Source organism: Sarcophilus harrisii, chromosome 1 (genome assembly GCF_902635505.1).
Source record: "Sarcophilus harrisii chromosome 1, mSarHar1.11, whole genome shotgun sequence".
Classification (NCBI taxonomy): Eukaryota; Metazoa; Chordata; class Mammalia; order Dasyuromorphia; family Dasyuridae; genus Sarcophilus; species Sarcophilus harrisii.
In genome coordinates, this window is record NC_045426.1 from 269,665,126 (window position 1) to 269,685,623 (window position 20,498).

General features: G+C 34.9%; 1 protein-coding gene across 3 annotated transcripts in view; it reads right to left on the bottom strand.

Annotated features, from left to right (window-relative positions):
• The window catches only part of LOC100921228 (radial spoke head 10 homolog B2), a 52,061-nt gene that overhangs the window by 8,202 nt on the left and 23,361 nt on the right, over nucleotides 1-20,498 (bottom strand). The window contains exons 11-19 of one of the 3 annotated variants that reach the window (XM_023497423.2): nucleotides 19,639-19,828; nucleotides 19,110-19,224; nucleotides 14,096-14,175; nucleotides 12,892-13,040; nucleotides 11,431-11,538; nucleotides 8,532-8,666; nucleotides 3,673-3,801; nucleotides 2,912-3,005; nucleotides 1,698-1,835 (exon numbers count right to left, since the gene is read on the bottom strand). In XM_023497423.2, the coding sequence (XP_023353191.1) occupies nucleotides 1,698-1,835; nucleotides 2,912-3,005; nucleotides 3,673-3,801; nucleotides 8,532-8,666; nucleotides 11,431-11,538; nucleotides 12,892-13,040; nucleotides 14,096-14,175; nucleotides 19,110-19,224; nucleotides 19,639-19,828 (1,138 nt within the window). The remainder of the gene's footprint in view (nucleotides 1-1,697; nucleotides 1,836-2,911; nucleotides 3,006-3,672; nucleotides 3,802-8,531; nucleotides 8,667-11,430; nucleotides 11,539-12,891; nucleotides 13,041-14,095; nucleotides 14,176-19,109; nucleotides 19,225-19,638; nucleotides 19,829-20,498) is intronic. The other 2 variants (XM_031941746.1, XM_031941749.1) reach the window with 2 other exon arrangements.

Below are 20,498 nucleotides of genomic sequence, written 5' to 3' on the forward strand. Positions count from 1 at the left end.
GGGTCCTCAAACTATGGCTCGCGGGCCAGATGCAGCAGCTGAGGACGTTTATCCCCCTCACCCAGGGCTATGAAGTTTCTTTATTTAAAGGCCCACAAAACAAAGTTTTTGTTTTTACTATAGTCTGGCCCTCCAACAGTCTGAGGGACAGTGAACTGGCCCCCTATTTTAAAAGGTTGAGGACCCCTAGATAGACCATGCCCCAAGCCAAGATTTCCAATTGAATGAGATTAGTTATCTAAGAGTTTCCCCTAAGAACAGGAGGATGCAAACCCCCCAGAGGAAGGGGTTTGAGATTTCTAACACAGGACTACCCTTCCCCCCTCAAGATCTCAGTTTATATCAAAATGACCAAGTAAATAAGTTTACAGTCCCATTCTGCCCATGAGGTAGGGCTGTGGGATTTGTGTTCAAAGTGAAGTTCTCTCTGTTCTGTATGTATCTGTAATATTCATTACAGAAATCCAATCTATCAAAAAATTATTTCAGTGTCTCTGTCTTTCATATATAATTTTTTGTTAGTGACACATACTGTGATAAGATAGGATTTAATCAGTGGGAGCCCATTTTCCCTCTCTTAGTTTGGTCCTCTTGCCTCTTCTGAACTGATCTATGAACATTTGGAAATGTAGCAGGACTACAAAGATGGCTCTGTTGATAGACCAGATTTTACAATCATTAAAATTTGGAGTCCAGGAAGACAGAGGTAGGAAAGCAATCCCTTTGCAACCTGGGTTTGAGATGATGCTCCACATCTATTTTTGCTGAATTGTTGATGGCAGAAGTAACAATGTGAGCACTGTTTTGGCATCTGGGGCTCCAGATGATAAAGCTTCTTGGCCTGACATATGCTATATTTGCAGAAGATGGTGAGTTCTGATTATGCTGGAAGGTGGCCACAATGGTATGAGAAGATTGTGGGATATACTAAAGTAACAAATTATCTTCATTTATGTTAATAGTAAATTTACAATAAAAAGCAAAGTAGAAAAATGAGGAAATAGCCATTTTTATATCTATTATTTTAAAGTCATGCCAACTCTTTTGCATGACTGCTAACCTGTTGTCCTCTCATGAAAAAAAAATCAAATCTCCATTGTGGACAATCCATTAAAGATAGTCCAAGGAAGGATTTAGACAGAGATTTGACTTTGAAAGACATTTCTGTACTTAGACTTACATATAAGCACCTTTGAGATCTTTTCTGAAAATCAGCATGTAAGGGAGAGGGGAACTGTTTCCTTTAAGATTATCACTCTGAGATTGTATCCCCTTTTCTGATCTCAGAAATTAGGATCTCCCAGGCACCACGGAGTCTAGAGAAGCCACCCTCCCAGGATAAGAGAAGCAATACTATTCAGGGGCAAATCAACTCCCAGAGAAATTCTAAATTCTCATTCAGTTGAGGAATCCTGGTCTGATCTGCTCGGGTTGTGCCAGCCCCCGCTGCCCACAGAGAAAGCACCAAAACTCCATTTCCTTAATAGATCTTTGCCACTCATAGAAGTCAGTCCCTTGGCAAACTGATTTCTATCCAACAATAAATTTTCATTTTGCAACTAATAATTTGGGAATAAATGAATTCTTCCATTCCTAAACCTGTGGCCGATTTAAAGGGGATATTTAACAACTCTTTTTATTGTCACTAACTTCTTGTCCACCAGGAATTGAGAGCGTACAAACCGCATCAACCATACCAGAAATCTCCTTCATAGCACATTCTTCAAAGTCAGAAATGGGTTGTGATGGTCCTGCTTCCTCTTTATCTTCTGATTTTGAGACTGCCTCTGAATAAACTGACTGCTGGACCAAAGAATCAAGTGTCACACTGCGAGCTATAAGAAAAGAAATTTTCATTGCTTCCTCAACAATGCCAGGGACATTAGCTGTCTAGCCCCGCACCTCATGATTCATATGACAGAACTGAAGCCTCCTTGAGAAGTTAGGGGCCTTGTTGTCCTAGCTCAAAGTCAGTGCTGAGTCTTCTGGATTCATCGTCTGGTGCTTTTTTCTAAGTATTTTCATGAATCACAAATCCATTTAATGCTCATAAAAGAGAGGACAGGAAGAATTCAATTTAATTCTGGACCCCCTTTTGTTTGCACTCTTTCAGTGATCCAGCTGAGTGCAGGGACCTTAAATCTGTAGTTGGGATTGTCACCCAGATTTAATGGAAGGGATTAGGAAAGCTGGATAGTATCTGGAAAACTAAGATACTTTGAATCGTCTGCTCCCTGCTATTAAGGAATGTTTTCTTAACATCAATATTCTTTCAATAATACTATATGACTACTAACGGTGGAACCCCAAAAGACCTTGGAGGAATCCAAATTACAAATAATCCAGGCTACACGAAAGACCTGCTAAGCAGGCTGTATCCTTTACCTTTTGGTAGAAGGGGTAAAAATAGGAAGGTCATCGAGACCAGAAAGAAGGGGGACCTATTACAGAGCAAGAATGAAAAAATAAAAGATGTGGACAGCCCAAATGTGACAAATAGACCCAAAATGTAAATCACTAGAGGAATTGCACCAGCATTAGAAAGGAAAATTAATGGAGAATATATGTAATGATGCAGACTACATGTAAGAGTATATAAATGGATACATAGAGGCCAAGGTTTATGATGTCCCTGTACATGGAACTTCTTATGAAGAAACTTCTTCCTCTGATGTAGATCACCTCTAATTTGTAAGTTTAGAGAGCTGCTGAAGTTATTGAGAGATTAAATTACTTTATGCCCATGGTGATATGGTTAATGTATATTAGAAGCAAGACTTATAAGGTCTTCCTGATTCCAAGGCTGTTGATTTTCATCTATTTATTACACATACACACACTCACACACACACACACACACACAATTGAAACATGAAAATGGCCTTTAATATAGAAATAATCAAATACTCACCCAGTTGTGCTAAAAAAAGAGATACTCCTTTCCCCAGGGGTTTGTAGCCCATTTTTGAAGCTTTATCTTCACTTAAAGACTCCTTGGACTTTGTCTTAGAAAAAAATAAATAAAATATTTTAATAATGCACTTATTTATGAATAAAAATTAGCTTTATCTTTTAGTTAACTAATTTTAGTTAATTACATTACTTTTGACATAAGGATATTTTCTGTAAGGTATATTAACTTATATCAATACTCAAGACTTTTTAAGGATCTGTGATAATTTTGGTGTTTGCACTACTTCTGCTGCAGGAAATCCTAACCTCTTTGTGTCCCTGGTGATAGTTTTCAAAAGCTGAATGGTACGGTTAGAAGATTTCATTACATGGTGGTCATCCATCTGACAAGGAAGCTCTATGAACTTAGAAAGGCTAAACCATAGATAACGAGTGCACACTTTTCTGGACCTTCCGGTGCTGAAACTTATGCTCCCTTAGGACAGCCTTCAAGAACCTAGGATCACTTCCATGTCAAGAAGAGGCATCAACTAGGACTTAAATGTACCTTCTTAATCATGATAAAAATATTCAGATTTGTGCTTCTTAAATGAATCATTAAAGAGGTTCAAATACCTGCAAACACAGCCCTTCATAACTGAAAAACATTTATGTCCTTATGGGACTAAAGAAGCACATATTTATTATGGATGTATAACCACTGCTGGATTACTGTTAGTTAGTTAGACAATGCAACCCACTATTTGCTAATTTGCAAACCTCAGATTTCCTCATTTTGATAGGCTCCAAAGACAGTCCTAACTTGCTGGAGGAAGATTTTGCACTGACGAAGTGAGTGACATCAGAATCGTAGCTGGTTAAAGCACTCAAGCTCCTGAGCGAAATATTCTAATAAACAATAAATACACAGTTGTCACAAGTGATGGTTCTCTGAGAAGAGAGAGGAGGAGGTTCCTCTCTGTTAGTTAAGGTGAAGTGAAAACAAAGAGCACCAATAATGGTGAAAGAAAACCCAGAAGGAAGGCAAAGATGAACATGCATCAAATTGGCAAAGATGATAAAGTGGCAAAACAGAGGTGTTAGAGTTATAGAATCAGTTAATAAGCACAAACAGGCCTCCCACAAGTCAGACACTATGCTGGGCACTGGGGCCACATAGATAAAATGGAGCCATCCTCTGCCAAGGAGGAGCAGGACCAACGACACTATGTACACACATGTGCAAATCAAATACAAAGTCATTTCAGGTAGAATCTTTTTAGAGGGCAATCAATGTATAAGAAAAATTACAGAAACAATCATATACTCTAATCCAATAATTCCATTAATGATGATAGTTAGCATTAATATAGCACTTTGAGGTTTGCAAAATGCTTTACAAATATTGTCTCAATTTATCCTCACAACACAACCCTGAGAGATAAGTACAATTATTTTCTCCATTTTACAGGTAAGGAAACTGAGACCAAGATCAGACAGTATTGTGGTGACGGAGATTTGAGTTATTCAGACATCTGTGAGAGCTAGCTCACTTTCTCTTTCCTCCCTTCCCTCCTGCCCCAAGAAACTAATAATTTCTTGGCTTGCACTAATATTAACTTCATCCTTTAATAGGTGGAAAGAACCAATAAAAGAAAATTCTCTGGAATTTCATCTTTGAATCTCATCCAAAAAGAAGACTTCACTGCTAGGGGATGGAAATAGCAAACCTGGAGAAAAGTGACCACTCTGTCTTAGAATTTGAGATAGACAAAAAGAGAAAAGCTGAGAATAATTTGAGTTGCAACAGAAGTTTTGAAAGAGATTTCAAAGAGTTCAGAGAAAAGACAGACTTACATGAATTCTACAGAAGCAAGGAGAAACATTCAAGAATGAAGACACAAGAGAAACACTTCTGATTTGGAAGAAAAGGAAAAGTTGTTTAAAGATATGCATCCACAAAGAACTCACCAACCACTTTGCATTTTAAAAGTATACATACAGAAGATGAAAACTTGGGCAGATAACAGAGAATAAAACAGAAAAAATATGGCATGGTCCTATAAACATAGTGTCAAGAGTGCTAAAGTTTTTGAAAATGCAAGAAATGCTAACTAAGACTAACAAAAGGGATCCTTTTTACCTCAATTGGGAGAAAGTATATCAAAGTAAAGTTTGGATTGCTATCTTAGGAGTTTATGATAAGGAACTAGAGTAAGGGTTCTTTTTTTTCCACTTAATAGTATTTTATTTTCTCCAATGACATGTAAAGATAGTTTTCAACATTTACTTTTATAAAATTTTGATTCATATTTTCTCTCTCTCCTTTCCTTCTCTCCTTCCTCCCCAAGACAGTAAGCAGTCCAATATGGGTTATATATGTACAATTATATCAATCATATTTCCACAGTAGTCATGATATGAAAGAAGAATCAGAATAAAAGAAAAAAAATAAAAAATAAAAAGAATATCCTTCAATCTGCATTCAGATTCCATAGTTCTTTCTCTGGATTTGGATAGCATTTTCCATCATGAGTCTTTTGGAATTGTATTGCTGAAACGAACTAAGTCTATGAAAATTGATCATTGCACAATGTTGCTGTCCTCTTGGTTCTGCTCACTTCATTCAATATCAGTTCGTGTTAGTCTCTCCAGGCCTTTCTGAAGTCAGCCTGCTGATCATTTCTTATAGAACAATAGTATTCCATTCCATTTACATATCACAACTTGTTCACCATTCTACCATTGATGGGCATCCCCTCGATTTTCAATTTTTAGTCACCACATAGAGAGCTGCTATAAACCTTTTGTACAGTTGAGTCCTTTTCCTTTTTTTATGATGCAGAGTTTTATAGCCCTTTGGGCATAGTACCAAATTACAGAACAAGGATTTTTTTTTTTTTAACAATAGCTTTTTATTTTCAAAATACTTGCAAAGATAGCTTTCAACATTTACCTCTGCAAAACCTTGTGTTCCAATTTTTTCTCCCTCCTTTCATTCTCCCTTCCCCCCAGATAGCAAGGAATTCAATATAGGTTAAACATGTTCAGTTCTTCCAAACATAAGAGCCAAGTCCATCAGAGTTGATTATCATATAATCTTGTTGCTGTGTACAATGTTCTCTTGGTTCTACTCACTTCACTCAGCATCAGTTCATGTAAATCTCTCCAGGTTTTTCTGAAACCATCCTGCTGATCATTTCTTACAGAATAATAATATTTTATTACATTCATATACCATAACTTATTCAGCCATTTCCCAACTGATGGGCAACAGTCAGTTTCCAGTTCTTTGCCACTACAAAAAGGGCTATCACAAACATTTTTGCATAGCATATGGGGTCCTTTTCTTATCTCTTTGGGATACAGGCCCAAGGGAAACCTCCTGGATCAAAGAGTATGCACAGTTTGACAGCCCTTTGGGCATAATTCCAAATTGTTCTTTAGAATGGTTGGATCAGTTTACAACTGATTGTTGGTGTCCCAGTTTTCTCACATCCCCTCTAAAATTTATCCTTATCTTTTCCTGTCATCTTAGTCAATCTTACCTCAGACTTATCTTAATTTAGATTTCTCTGATCAATAATAATTTAGAGCATTTTTCTGTATGACTAGAAATGGTTTTAATTTCTTCATCTGAAAACTGTTCATATCCTTTGACCATTTATCAGTTGGACAATGGCTTATATTCTTATAAATTTGAGTCAATTTTCTATATATTTTAGAAACGAGGCCTTCATCAGAGCCCTTAGATGTCAATTTTTTCCCCCTCAGTTTCCTGCTTCCCTTCTAAACTTGTCTTCATTGGTTTTGTTTGTACAAAATCTTTTTAATTTAATATAATCAAAATTGTACATTTTGTATTTCATAATGATCTCTAGTTCTTCTTTGGCCACAAATCCCTTCCTTTTCCACATATCTGAAAGATAAACTATCCAAGAACAAGGGTTCTTAACCTAGAATCCTTGAAATTGGTTTTTAAAAATAATATTTGATAACTGTGTTAGTTTCAATATGGTTCATTTCTTTCAATACAATACATTTCTATGTATTTTATGTCTTTAAAATTATTTATTTACTTATTATTGTTATCTGCCTCCCAGGGTTAGTATGAGGATAAAATGAGACAATATTTGTAAAGCACTATGCAAATCTCATAGTGCTATATAATTACAACCAGTTATTAAAAATAATCCTTCTCAGAAAAGGTCCATGGGCTTTTTTTACCAGGCTACAAATGAAGCCCATAACACACACACACACACACACACACATACACACACAATAATAAGAAAACCTGGATATGAGAAAGAAGAGGTAGTGGGAGACAGAAAATAGAGATGCTGAACTCTTATTTTACTTCTGGTCTTGTCATTCGGCAAAAACAAAGAGTAATAAATGAATGACTCAAGGAAGGCACTGGGAGTCCCCAAATCCTGAAGGACTTGATGTGAAGGCCTCCTGAATACTGGGTAGATGTTATATAGAAGGAAAAAAAAAAGCATGAAAGAAGATATGGAAAGAATGATCATAATGACAGATCCCTTGAAGTAACAGGAATATAAAGAAGTTTAGAAAAACCTATTAAATAATAAACAATGAGCTAAGCAGTCCCAGAATATAATGACTACAGTTATAGAAAGGGAAGAATGTATACACAAATATAGACACATATGAACAGAGAACAAAAGGAGTTACATAGGGAATAATTAACATTCTGTTATGGAAAGGTATTGTACATAAAAATTCATTTTAAAGTACAAAATAATTATAAATATATGTTTAATTGGTTTTTGTTGTTTAGTGTTAAGCACATAAATTATTTTAAAAATAAGCATGAACTAACATTTTGGTTTTTGCTAGGTGGAATAGTGGATAGAGTGCTGGAGCTAGAGTCAGTAAGACCTGAGTTCAAATTTGACCTCAGATACTTACTAGCTATGTGACCCTGGGCAAATCGCTTAACCTTATTTCCCTTTGTTTCCTCATCTGTAAAATGAGATGGAGAAGAAAATGGCAAACTCCAAGAAAATCCCACATGGGGTCAGGAAGAGTTGGACACAACTGAAAATGACTGAATGACAGTAAATTAGCTGCTTTTTGAAAATAGTATGCTTCTTTCATTCTTGGAAAAGTCTTTTAAATCCTTCCCTGAAATTCTTCCTACTTTTGGCAAGACCAAGTGAGTACAGTTTAACTGTCCCTTCACATCCTGACTTTCCCCATCATGGTTTCGATATATTGTGAGTTGGCACAAGAAATTAAATTGGAATTTTGGGAGATTTACAGACTCTGCAGGGGATGTGTGAAGGTCAGCAGATGAAACAGAAAAGATTTGGAAACTCAGAAATGCATAAAATATTTATATAATATTTTAACTTAACATTGACTTAGATATAGCTTGTGACTAAATACTAAAACCTAAATTTTACAACAAGGTACTATAAACATCCCATTAAAGAAAAAAAAGGAAAAATTCTTCTCTGATATGAAAGGAGAGGCATTACAAAGATTTTCCAGATTGTAGGGGCACCATGCCCCCAGTCCCTGCAATGTGGAAGGGAAAATTGTATACAGAAGATTAAGCTATTCCAGGAAAAGTATTTGTTGTATTAAAATTATTAAATTTGATTTTTTACCTGTTGTGTACTTATATATTTAACTGCAGTAAAATCATCATTTGTGTGACTTCCTTGTTGTTGTTTATCTATCTGTGTTGTATCGGAAAAAAGTGCACAGCCTAACAGAGCTTCAAAGAATTCTAGAAAAACCAGCTGAAATATAAACAAACATTGATATTATTCATCTCGACAGACACATCTCATTCTGATGGTGATCTTCATTTTGTAGGGAAAATAGTTTATGAAGAGACCTAATGATCAGAGTGCCCCCAAAAAGTAATGCCTTGTATTTATGAAATGTATTTAGCTGTATAATAACTCAGTGCATCTAAAAATCTGTTTACACTGACATATTTTAAGCAAACTCTTCTTGTAGGAAAAGTAACCTCTTTAAAAGCATTTAGGATTGTTCTTCCATTTCTGCTACATGAATGCTGAAAGGAGGAACAGCACTTTCTTTTGCAAGTAGAAGACAAAACATACAAAAACATCAATTCTTCATATGGCATTACAAAGCCAGATATTTAGTTGAATTTGTTAAAGGCTCAGATGTAAGAGAGGTGACTACAGACAGATGGTATGATGTAGGGGAGCTAGGTTTACAGTAGATAAGAGTGCCAGGCCTGGAGTTTTTTTGGTCTTGGGCACTTATTAGCCGTGTAACTCTGGGCAAGTCATTTAACTCTTTTTGCCTCAGTTTCCTCCTCTGTAAAATGAGCTAGAGAAGGAAATGGCAAACCATTGCAGTATCTTTGCCAAGAGAACCTCAAACTGAATCTGACACAACAGAAATGACTAAATAACAATATGACACAGATAGAGCACAAGATATATAGAGCACATGGAATATCCAAAGCTAAATTTTGTCTCAAACACATGCTAGGTATGTGACCCTAGGCAAGTCAGTCTCAGTTTCCTCATCTGTCTCACAGAGCTAATGTGAAGATCCAATAAAAATAGGTGCAAAACACTATGATAACCTTAAAGTGTCATAGAACTATTGGTTATCATCATCATCATCACCAGATTCCTCATTTCTGTCGCCTTCTAATTTTATCAACTGGAATCATTTAATTACTACTTATAAATTGAGCACTGCTCCACCCACTCACCCTCCAGACTCTGGGACCAAGGCTGAGCCTCCTCAGAAGAAGTCCAAGGAGACAATTGCTTAGTGTTGCTTCTTGGGCCTGCTCTAGTCAACTAATCCCATTCTGCAGTAATTTCCTATTCTAAAAATTTAACCTCCATAATTGGTCTAATGATATTTGCTATCAGATCTCCCAGCAATGTCCACTGCCGATTTATTCCATCTCTATCTATTATCTCCTCTGTCCAATTCTACCCACCCTGGACTTGGGTAGCCTATGAATCTTGGACTCTTTTTAGACATTTGGCATATGATACTTGTCTTTCCTTCTCTTTTCCATCCAAGTGACTTATGTATCTAGTTCAAATCTATCTTGGACTCAGATTCTTGAACATTTCAGTCTTAAATGACAGACACTAACCCTGCTTCCAGGTTCCCTAGGAGTCACCCAACTTGAAAGTTCTGCTTATACCTAATATTCTGACTTCCCTGTCTGGTCTCCTTAAATCTGCTTGAAACCAATTTTTAATAGAAGTCACCCGGGAATTGTAGTTAGACAAGTCCAATTTAACCTTTTAAACCTAAAACTACCACAAATCTTGCCCTCCTATGAAGTTACAGGATTAAAGGAGTGTAGGGGTGGGGAATTTAAATATATAGTTTATTATCTGAGATAGGTTTAAAAAAATCTGTTATGTTAATGCCTTAGAAGAAATCAATTTATCTATCTATTAGAAATTGGATCACAGAGGGTATGGAACACAGGAAGAAAAATTTCAATAAAGTCCCAAAAATGGGAATAAATTTGTGGTAGGGGGAGCTGGCGGCTAGTGAAGAGGGAAAAAAAGACTACTTTAGATTTTGTCTAGGGTCAGCTTCAGCTAACAGAGCTGATTATGCAAAAGGAGAAATGTCTTCCTCAGAAAGTCTTGTCTATATATATCCAAATTCAAACATTGTTTGTTAAGGATTTTATACAAAATTATAACTTTGGGCAGGCTTTGGGCACTGATTTCACTAATATTCTAAATTTTTACATATTCATGCAATGACTTGAGGTGAATATTTTGGGGAAAAATACAAATCTATATCTGTGACACATACAACTTTTATAAAAAAAAGAAACAAATGAGACATTTACAAAAATCATTTAGTTAAAGCAAATTGATAGATTTATCAATAATTATAATTTTATATGATTTTGTTTCATTTATTTTTGGTTTCCCTCGAGAAATTTTTTCATTCTTATGATTCATCTGTATGCAAGGGTTTTTGACCCGGGGTCCCATAAATTGTTTTTAACAGTATTTTAGTGTCTATATTTCAATTGGCTGATAATAAAATTGATTTCCTTTCTAATCATATATATGTTATTTTATGCATTTAAGATATTATTCTGAGAAGAATCCACAGGTTTCACTGGACTGCCCAACATGCCTAGAATACGCACTAAAAGATTAAAAATTTCTGACCTTTCAAGAGCATTTGGCCATAGAGAGCAGGACTCAAAATCAAAAATTCTGGGCTCACATCCTGCAGCTGACATATGCTGACCAAGAGCAAATCATTTAACCTCTCAGTGTCCTAAACTCTGATTATACTCTCAGATTATAAACTGTAAAAGAGCTGTTTGTTCGCACTGTTAGGTGTATCTTCCTTTTTATCAGCTTACCTTGATGAAATCTCTGGTTCTGAACATTCATCCATACTTGCCCAATTTAATCACAGATATACTTTCATCTTTTAATCGTTGTTTTTCAAGCAATTCTTGGTTATAGCTTTATTAGAGACAAAAAGCTGTAGTCATTGTGGTTCTTCTCTACTTACCTCGAGCTCAAAGTTGCTATCAATTCCATCATGCATGAAAGGATTATCTTCTGCTATGATTTCCACAAATTTGGTTGCTGTTAAATTTTTAGTTATTATTTTAAAATCCTGCAGCAACAAATAATCAAATAGCATCTGTATTAGTATAAACATGTAAAGCAGAAATAGCCTTAATATATATGTATACATTTATATGAATGTAAATTATAAATATCTTTAAAATTGCAATGATAATATGAAAATATATAAATTGAATGCCTTTACTATTTTTCTATAATTTTAGATTAAAAACTATTTCTGAAAAACAAGAAAAAAATTTAAAAATATCTCTTAGTCATTTCATTCAGCTTCGGTGGGTTCAAAAATCATTTCTACATATCCAACTCTCATCTCTCTTGAGTTCCAGTTCTTCATCTTCAACTCCTTGTCTTCACCTGGGTGTCCCAGTGGTATCTTAAACTCAACATATCTAAAACTGAACTCATTTTCTTTTTACCTTCTTTTTATCTCTTCTAACTCCCCTATTTCTGTCAAGGGTATTATAAACTCTCCAATTATTCAGTTTGCAGCCAAGTAGTCATCCTTGACTCTTCAGTCTTTGTTACTCCCCACCTCAATCTACATAGTTACCAAGTCTGGTCAGATTACATCTACAACATCTCCTAAATTTGTCCCCTTCATTCCACTCACAGGGCGATCACCTCAGTTCAAATCCTCATTACATCCTGTTTGGACTAATGCAATAATTCCCTAATTAGTCTGTCCCTTTCCAATCCATCTTGCACTCAGGATTCAACTAATATTGTTTCAGTGATTCCCTATTGTCTCTGAGATAAAGTATAAATTATTCCTCTGATTAACATTTAAAGTTCTTCCCACTCAAATTCTAAACTTATTATCCTAGACTGAATTTACATATCTACCCATCATACATTATAAATTCCAAATAAATTCAAGGACTTGTTTTTGGTTCATGATATTCAATCTTCGCCTTTGTTTGCAATACTCTATATCCTCATCTCTTCCTCTTGGAATTAATTTCAGCTTCTTTCAACATTCAAATTAAGTGCTGCCTCCTACAGAAAATCTTTCTCTTCTGTTATTAACTGATCTCTTCAGTTATCTCTGAAATTAGTTGGTATTTACTTCTCTGTACTTTTCCTCAATAGAATGTAAGGCCCTTGAGAATAGATATTGCTTAATTTTTGCCTTTATATATGCAGCAAGTCGTAAGTAGTGTGCTTGGCAAAAAAAAAAAAAATGCTTAAAATAAATGCTTGTTGAATTAAACTGCTTTTTTATTCTTCCAAGAACCCCATTTAATATCCAGTGATCATGAAAACCCATCATAATTAGTACCCTTTTTTTTCCCTATCATTCTAGAAAATCTTTTCCTTTCTTTTATCCATACATAAACAACTAAGTATGCAAATTAATTATGAAAGTTTCAAAAGTGATTACCTTCAACATCCAGAGGAAGTATCTGGTTTTCATTGTTAATTCATGAGGGGGATAAGAGTTTGGTCTACAGTAAGCTAAATAAACCTCCCAGCATTTCTCAATATAATTCATTGCATAAACAGTCCGCTGTGGGTCACAGAAGAAATTGCCTAAAAAAATACAAGGGAAAATTAAAACATTCAAATATAATTACACATAGCAGTCTGAGGAATTTCCATCCACCTCTACCTGCAACCTTCTTTCCAATTTTGAAAAACTGAGTAAAACAAAGAATATTTTTATTAAGACATGTATGGTGTTAAGAGATTGGTACAGAGGGAACTGAAAACTGGTATCGAGTATAATGGTGAAAAGATGTGCTGGGAGCAAGAGAGAGGTTACATGGAGGAGAGAAGCAACTGGGAGATTTGTATTTATTTATTGCTGTTCTCATCTTACAATTGAACACAACACCAAAAGATTCTAGGACTGAGGGACAGGGGACTGCCTACTGGCCAGACAATCAATCCATGAGAAGTGTCAGGAACAAAAAGAATATACTACTTCAGGGGTCCCAACTTTCCACCTTAAACTGCAGGAAAAAGGTAATATGAGAGGGAAGAACCACTTGGGACTGTTGAGCAATTAATCTCTCTCTCAAAAAAACTGCTATCTTTCTCCTAACACTGTCTGGACCCTGGGGACAAAGTCATGTCTGCACTATTGCAACAGCCTCCTGGTTGATCTTTCTGCCAAGTCTCTCCTTATTCCAATCCATCTATTCATTTGTCAGTGATTTTCCTAAGGCACAGGTCTGACCACATCTATCCCCCATTAAGCACTTAACAAATGTTTATTGACTGATAATAGAGGTTTACAAATATCTGTGCTATTAATGTTTTTTAATTATTTAAATTAAATTATTTTTAAATATCTGAGCCAAAATGGTAACCACTTTTTTGGTTACCATTTTATTTCCCCTCACTTTTTTTTTGGCCAAACTTCATTCTAGAATAATGATAAATTACATGTCTACAAATCAAGGAAGAAGTTTCAGCTTTCTGAGTGGTTCTACACATACATGTCACAAGTTTCTTGGCTACAGAAGAAAGTAAAAAGATTTCCTAGAATATACCTCGATCCTTTCTATCACAACACTTCAACATAAGAATGGCAATTATATTTAGCGAAGCTTATTTTATTGTTACCTGACAACTTTTCTTACCTTTTATCTGACAGGCATTGGGAGTAATTTTATCAGTCATCATTCTTGAAAAACACACAAAGAGTGATGGAGTTCCATTTCTGTGATTTAAAAAATTGCAGGTAAGAAAACCATAATGAAAATCTGGTTTAAGGATAAACATCTAGTTGTGATTCCATCTGAATAAAACTTTCCAAAGTTATTTGCAATGTAAAGATCAAATTAAAAGGTTTTAGAGTCTGGACCTTTATATCTTTGATGCTCTTGTTGCTAACACAATTGGAATATTTTTCTTTCTTTCTGTGAACAGATTCCACCTGGAAAAGCAGTAGAGTTTCTGGATATAGAAAGAAAGGCAAGGGCCTACAAATACCAAAATAAATATGCTTTTTTGGTGTCTTTTTTGTGGTAACAAAGAAATGGGAACGACTATGTGCTCCTTGATTGAACAGTAATTAATTAAATTGTGGTGCATGAATCTAATAGAATATTATTTTAGCATAAAAAACACGAAGAAATGAGAAAAATATGGGAAGACAAATGAATGATGCTGAATGAATTAGGCAGAATCAGGAAAACAGTGAGCACAATAACCACAACAAGATGAAAGGAAAGAACAAAGTCCCAAACTGAATACTGGGCTTAGTAATGACCAGGCTAAAGGGCATCCAGGGGTACAGTGAATGAAATGCTGGATCCACAGACAGGAAGACCTGAATTTAAGTCTTAGGTACTTAGGTAGCTGTGTGACCGGGGGGCAAGTCACTTCTCTTCTATTTGTCTCATTTTCTTCATTTGTAAAATGAAGATAATAATAACATCTACTTCTTTAGGTTTGTGGTGAAGATCCAATAAAGGATACAATATAAATGTTAGCTATTATTATTTTTATTTGGAAAACGTAGCACATGCCTGGCACATGATAAATACTATTTAAATGTTATCTATTATTGTTAGTCACAGAATAGTATTAAGGAAAATGTAGACGAATGTGATATAAAGTATTGCACATGTCATACAATGTTGATGTGTGGTTTATAGAATGGATTTATATTTGGAAGGGACCTCAGAGACAACCTAGTCCAATCTCTTAATTTTATACTTGAGGAAACTGGGATTCAAGGAGATTTAATGATTTACCCAAACTCATCCAGATTAAGTGTCAGAGGTCATATTTGAACCTCTGTCTGAAATGACTCTTTCCACTGACCCAGGATACCTCCTTTGGTTTTGTTGAACCCAAGAAAACCTCAACAGAGGTTTACATTTTAGAGAAAACATTACAGGGGAGGATGAAGATCTTAATTTAGCAAAATTTCAAGAAAATTAGACAATTGTATAGCAAAAAAAGGGGGGAGGGGAAAGAGGATTTGATTCCCATCTCATTCTGTAGATTAAATGGAATCAATGATTTAGAAATAGAAGGGACTGGGATTCCAACAGCCAAAGTGAGTCCTTCTTATTTTTACAGATGATAAAACTGAGAAAGCCTAAGTAAGTGACTTGCCCAGCGATGTGCAGATTATTAGTGTAGAGCCAAGATCTGAACTGACACCAAATCAAGAGTATATTGTTTCTAAATCCCAAGCAGATCAATGAACTATTTTTAAGTGAAAGAAAGGAAAAATGAAATATTAATATAGTAGGGGAAATGAGAAAAATTCTGATCCATCAACAAATAAAAACTCAGGAATCTAATTATGTAAAAATAGTTTTTGCACCAGAAAAGTAAGAAAAAAAAACTTTCATAATAAACATCTAATGAGAAACTGTTATCCAAAATTTGTAAGGAAGTGGCTAAATTTACAAAAACTAAGGTTTATGACTCAATGAACAAATAGGCAATTCTCAAAAGAAGAAAGAAAAATTGTTGATCATTATGTGGAAAAACTGTTTAAAACATAAAATAACTTTGAGCTCTTACCTAATATCTTTTTTTTTTTTTTTGACTGAGGCAATTGAGGTTAAGTGACTTGCCCAGGGTCACACAGCTAGGACATGCTAAGTATCTGAGGTCAAATTTGAACTCAGATCTTCCTGACTGCAGGGCTGATACACCACCATTTAACCACCTAGCTGCCCCACTCTTACCTAATATCAATTAAATTACTAGAAGTAGTTTAAAAAAGAATAAAATTTTGAATTGGTGAGTCTGTGAAAAAAGTATACCATTAAACTGCTAATAGAATTATATTTTGGTACAATGTTTTTAGAAAGTAATATGAAAACACACAATAAGCTGAAAACAAATAAACAAATCAACTATTCCAGTGTTCCTGTTATCAGCATACCAAATGATGTTATTTAAAGGACAAAAAGAACCTACCTATCAAAAAAAAAAAATTGCAGAGCTTTGTTTATGACAGCAGAAAACCAAAAAGTAACAGGTACTTCCACTGACAAAACTAAGCCAAGACCAAAATCCAAAGCCTTCAAAACAGACTGGAGTCAATGTGAGGAGAGGATGAAGAAACCTGTGTAATAACAAATCCTCTCTCTATAATGGAAACCATTAATGGTAGCCTTGGGGAAAGGGCATATTAAAGTTATTTGTAGTCTCTCTCATCCACATGACTTAAGAGGAAGGGATAATTTCTTTTTCCAGATTTCCTGGCTTCAGTCCATCAATGACATGTGGCTAGGAGCTCCTGAACCTCCATCTATGTATGAGAGGAAAATTTAGAGTTTATGAAAATTTAAGAACAACAAGAATTATTGGATTAAGAATCTAGCAAGGGTACTTAAAACTAAGGGGGGAAAAAGCAAGAATCTACATAAAACAGAGGAATAAAAACCTAGAGTTTGCCTTCTTTTAGTACAAGTTATTTTTTATTTTAGTACACATTATTCAGAGAGTGAGGTCCAATAGAAAAGAGAAATACCTCTCTTGCAATCCTATAAAGCAAGAGGCTTATATGGGTCTCTGGAGTGAAAGTGGGATTTCCTGAAAAGAATATCGTATCAAGTGTTTATGGGGTACTTGGAATACTTATACACTGTTTTATATTTTCCTTTAGGATGATATAAAGGCTGTCCATTACATAACATGCAGTGATATCTTGCATATTTGTATAGGACCTGAGAACTCTTTCCCATATCTTAATTATAAGCTAGAATATTCTGAGTGGGAGCAAAATAAGCCAAATTATTTGAGGAATATGCCCCCAAGATTGGCATCGCTTCATGTAAGTTCAGAGGCGGAGTTCAAGGGCATAGGTAATATAATATATGAAGACATGGATGAATGAATGAAGAGATAATAACCCCTTCACAATCTAATGCCATAGCCATGCATGCCATGATGGGGAGATGAGCAATGACAGAATGACAGAATGCCAGGAACAGTGAAAACTCATGTGTCCAGAGATCTCATTAGTAGTTAGTTGCCTGGCAGCATCCCTGAAGTATTAGCCAATTCTGTTTTTTGGTGTTATCAGTGATAAAAGTCAGTAACCCAATCAATTTAATGAAATTGCCTATGAATCTTAGAAAAACAGCCTGGTACTACTTGAAACTATTGTTTGACATGGCTTGACAGTAAGGAAATTTGGTGAGACCACCAATGACCTGCTCTATAACTTATACTCTGCCTTTGTTATTACTGTAAAGCCTTTGACTTAATTTTGCATTTTGACTTATTCGTGTACTACAAATCAATAAAATATACTGGAATATTTGAGGTCCATGTGGAAGGCTCTTATTTAAAACAAGTCCCCAATGCAATAATGTTGAGAAAAAGTCATATAAAACAGGGTTTTTGCAGGAAGAAATTTCAAGCCCTTTATTTTTTCCTAACATTAAAAGTATGGTTTCCATATTAAAGGAGTTGTGTAGTGTGCTTTCTAGAGCCCCCACACTGGTGTGCCAAAATATACCATCCGGACTAACTCTGGAGGACCTCAGGACCAGCCCAAGTCCTTGATCTTAATGGAGGAGTGAAGGAGGCAGGGACCTACTAGGCTGGTCAGAGATGGAGTCCCTTCCTCTCAGCCCCTAAGTACCTTAGTATGATTACATCACTACAGCACATTGAGCATGTGGTAACTATAAGTACTTGCTATTGATATATAAATGCATCTTTACTGTAAGTATCCCTTGCTTCAAGTAGAAGACAAGTGGTCACGCCCTCCCTGACTTCTCAGGAAGGCTGAGAGCCCTTAGGGGAGATGGGGAGCCGAACCAGATATTGTCAGCAGGTTCCCTCTGGACTGAAGGGTCTTATACCTCACCCAGAGTTCCCCCGCTCTCTGTGGCCCTCTATAGAGTTGAACTAACAACTTAATGAATATAGATGACATCAAACTAGATAGCCCCACTGAAAAACAAATTATCTTCTTCTTCTTGCAGAATATTTCTCTGTTGATATAAAAATATCATTTGAATACAATAAGTATATCTTTAAAGTATGCCAAGGCAAAATCAAGACTGTAGTCTCTGAACCTGAATCCTTATTATTATTATTGTGCCATATAATCTCCAAGATATATGGAAGAAAAAAGCTTTTAAAACACGGAGAACCTAAAAGAGGAGATCAAAATCATGTGGGAACAAAATAAGGTGCAAATCATCCTGGTTATCCTGGATTATTTTGATGATTCTTCCAGTGAGGCTACAGGGAATGAGTTTACATCCTGATAGTTTTATTCAAATACAAAATAACAGTTATTTTATACACCTGTGCAAGAGTCCAGAGAACCCTAAATTTCAGCAAACAGTATCAGTGACTTGTCCCAGGAGAGATTTTATCTGAATTTTCATCAAAAAAATGAGACAATCAAGATGAGATGGTAACAATAAAACAACAATAGCAGCAGCAACACCAATCACAGCAACAAAAAATTTAAAAGCAATCACAAGATCAGAAAGGGATACAAGTGAATAGGACATTTTCATTTTATTTAAGTTAATCTACCCATTTGTAGAAATTTTAATTTGGAGATTCTAGATTTATATAGGAGCTTTCAAAATTTATTTTAATATTTTATTGATGATAAGGATAAAATTATTTTTAAAAAAGAAAAGAAATAATACTTACTTGTAATCTTTGTTATAAATGTGGTATGCTAGTTGTAAAAGATAATTCAAAAATGTTCTCAGCAGTAAAGTGGTAAAAGGGGAGTGAATCTCTTCAACTGAAATATTATTATTATCTAAAATGAGAAAAGCAAGTTGGGGAAAAATTTAGCAATATTGGAAAGACAAGCCATTTTAAGGTCCTCCTTTGCCTCCATTTGTCCATCTATAAAATAAGGATAAAAATGGTACCTACTTTCCAGGATTGTTAGCATGAGATATTTGTAAATTGCTTCGCAAACCTTAAAATATTATATACATGTTAGCTATTATTATTATCATTATTGGCCTTTATTTTCCAATATATTGTAAATGTCTTAAGGTCAGAGATCACAGATTTTTGATAATCAACTACCTGCATAATGCTCCTAAGCAGACACCCAATAAACACTCAAAAGGAGAACTCATTGATTCTAAGATTACACATCATTTTATATGTTAATTTTAATACATCAAATAAAAAAAAAAACCCACAAGGCATCAGTACTAACCACTTAATACCCTGTCCATATCAGCAAGAGTAATTTTATAGTGATGAAGTTTGCAATCTTTTAAAAATCTCCAGAACTGAAGCTTTGTCATCAGGAAAGTGTTGTCAAGAGAATGGTCACATCCCAGGCTACTGTAAAAGCTATAGATTCTTCTTAATTCTGAAATATTTCTCAAAACAGCAAATTCTACCTGAAGGAAGAAAATGAAACCTATCTCAATGTTATGTGAATGACAGTAATATTACAAAACTCACCCTACTTTCTAAGCCAACTTAAAAAAAAATCACCAAGCTTATACTAAAGTGATTACACTGTGTCAGATACTATGCTAAAATGACAGTCCCTAACTTCAAGGACCTTTTATTCTAATGAGAGAAGACAACATATAAAAAGAAGATAGATGGATAGCTAAACCATGCTATTCTCTATAGGGCAAGCTTCAAGTATCTTGTCCATTAATGATGTCCTACTATACGGACCATTAAAATGAATTAAATTAAAATAATTTTCTCATTTAATTACCTTTAAGTTGTTCTTTATTCTATGTCTTTATAAAGAATTGCTTTGATAAAGAATTTTTATTTCCCTGAGAAGTTATTCTCAGATTTGAATGTTTTCAAAATATTTGGGGTGTTGTGATCATGTAATATCATGCACCAATTTGAAACTTGATAGCTCCTGACCTCACAGAAATAATTGTATTTTTAGAAAAGAAAGCTTATTGACATAAACCTTTGTATGGTGAAATTTAAAGCAGCTGTATCAAAATATAGTGAAAACATGCAAGCAATGTGGAAGAAAATATCTTGGGCTATTCTGTCATGCAATGAAGTCAGCCTTTTCCGTGAGTTAGCTCTTCT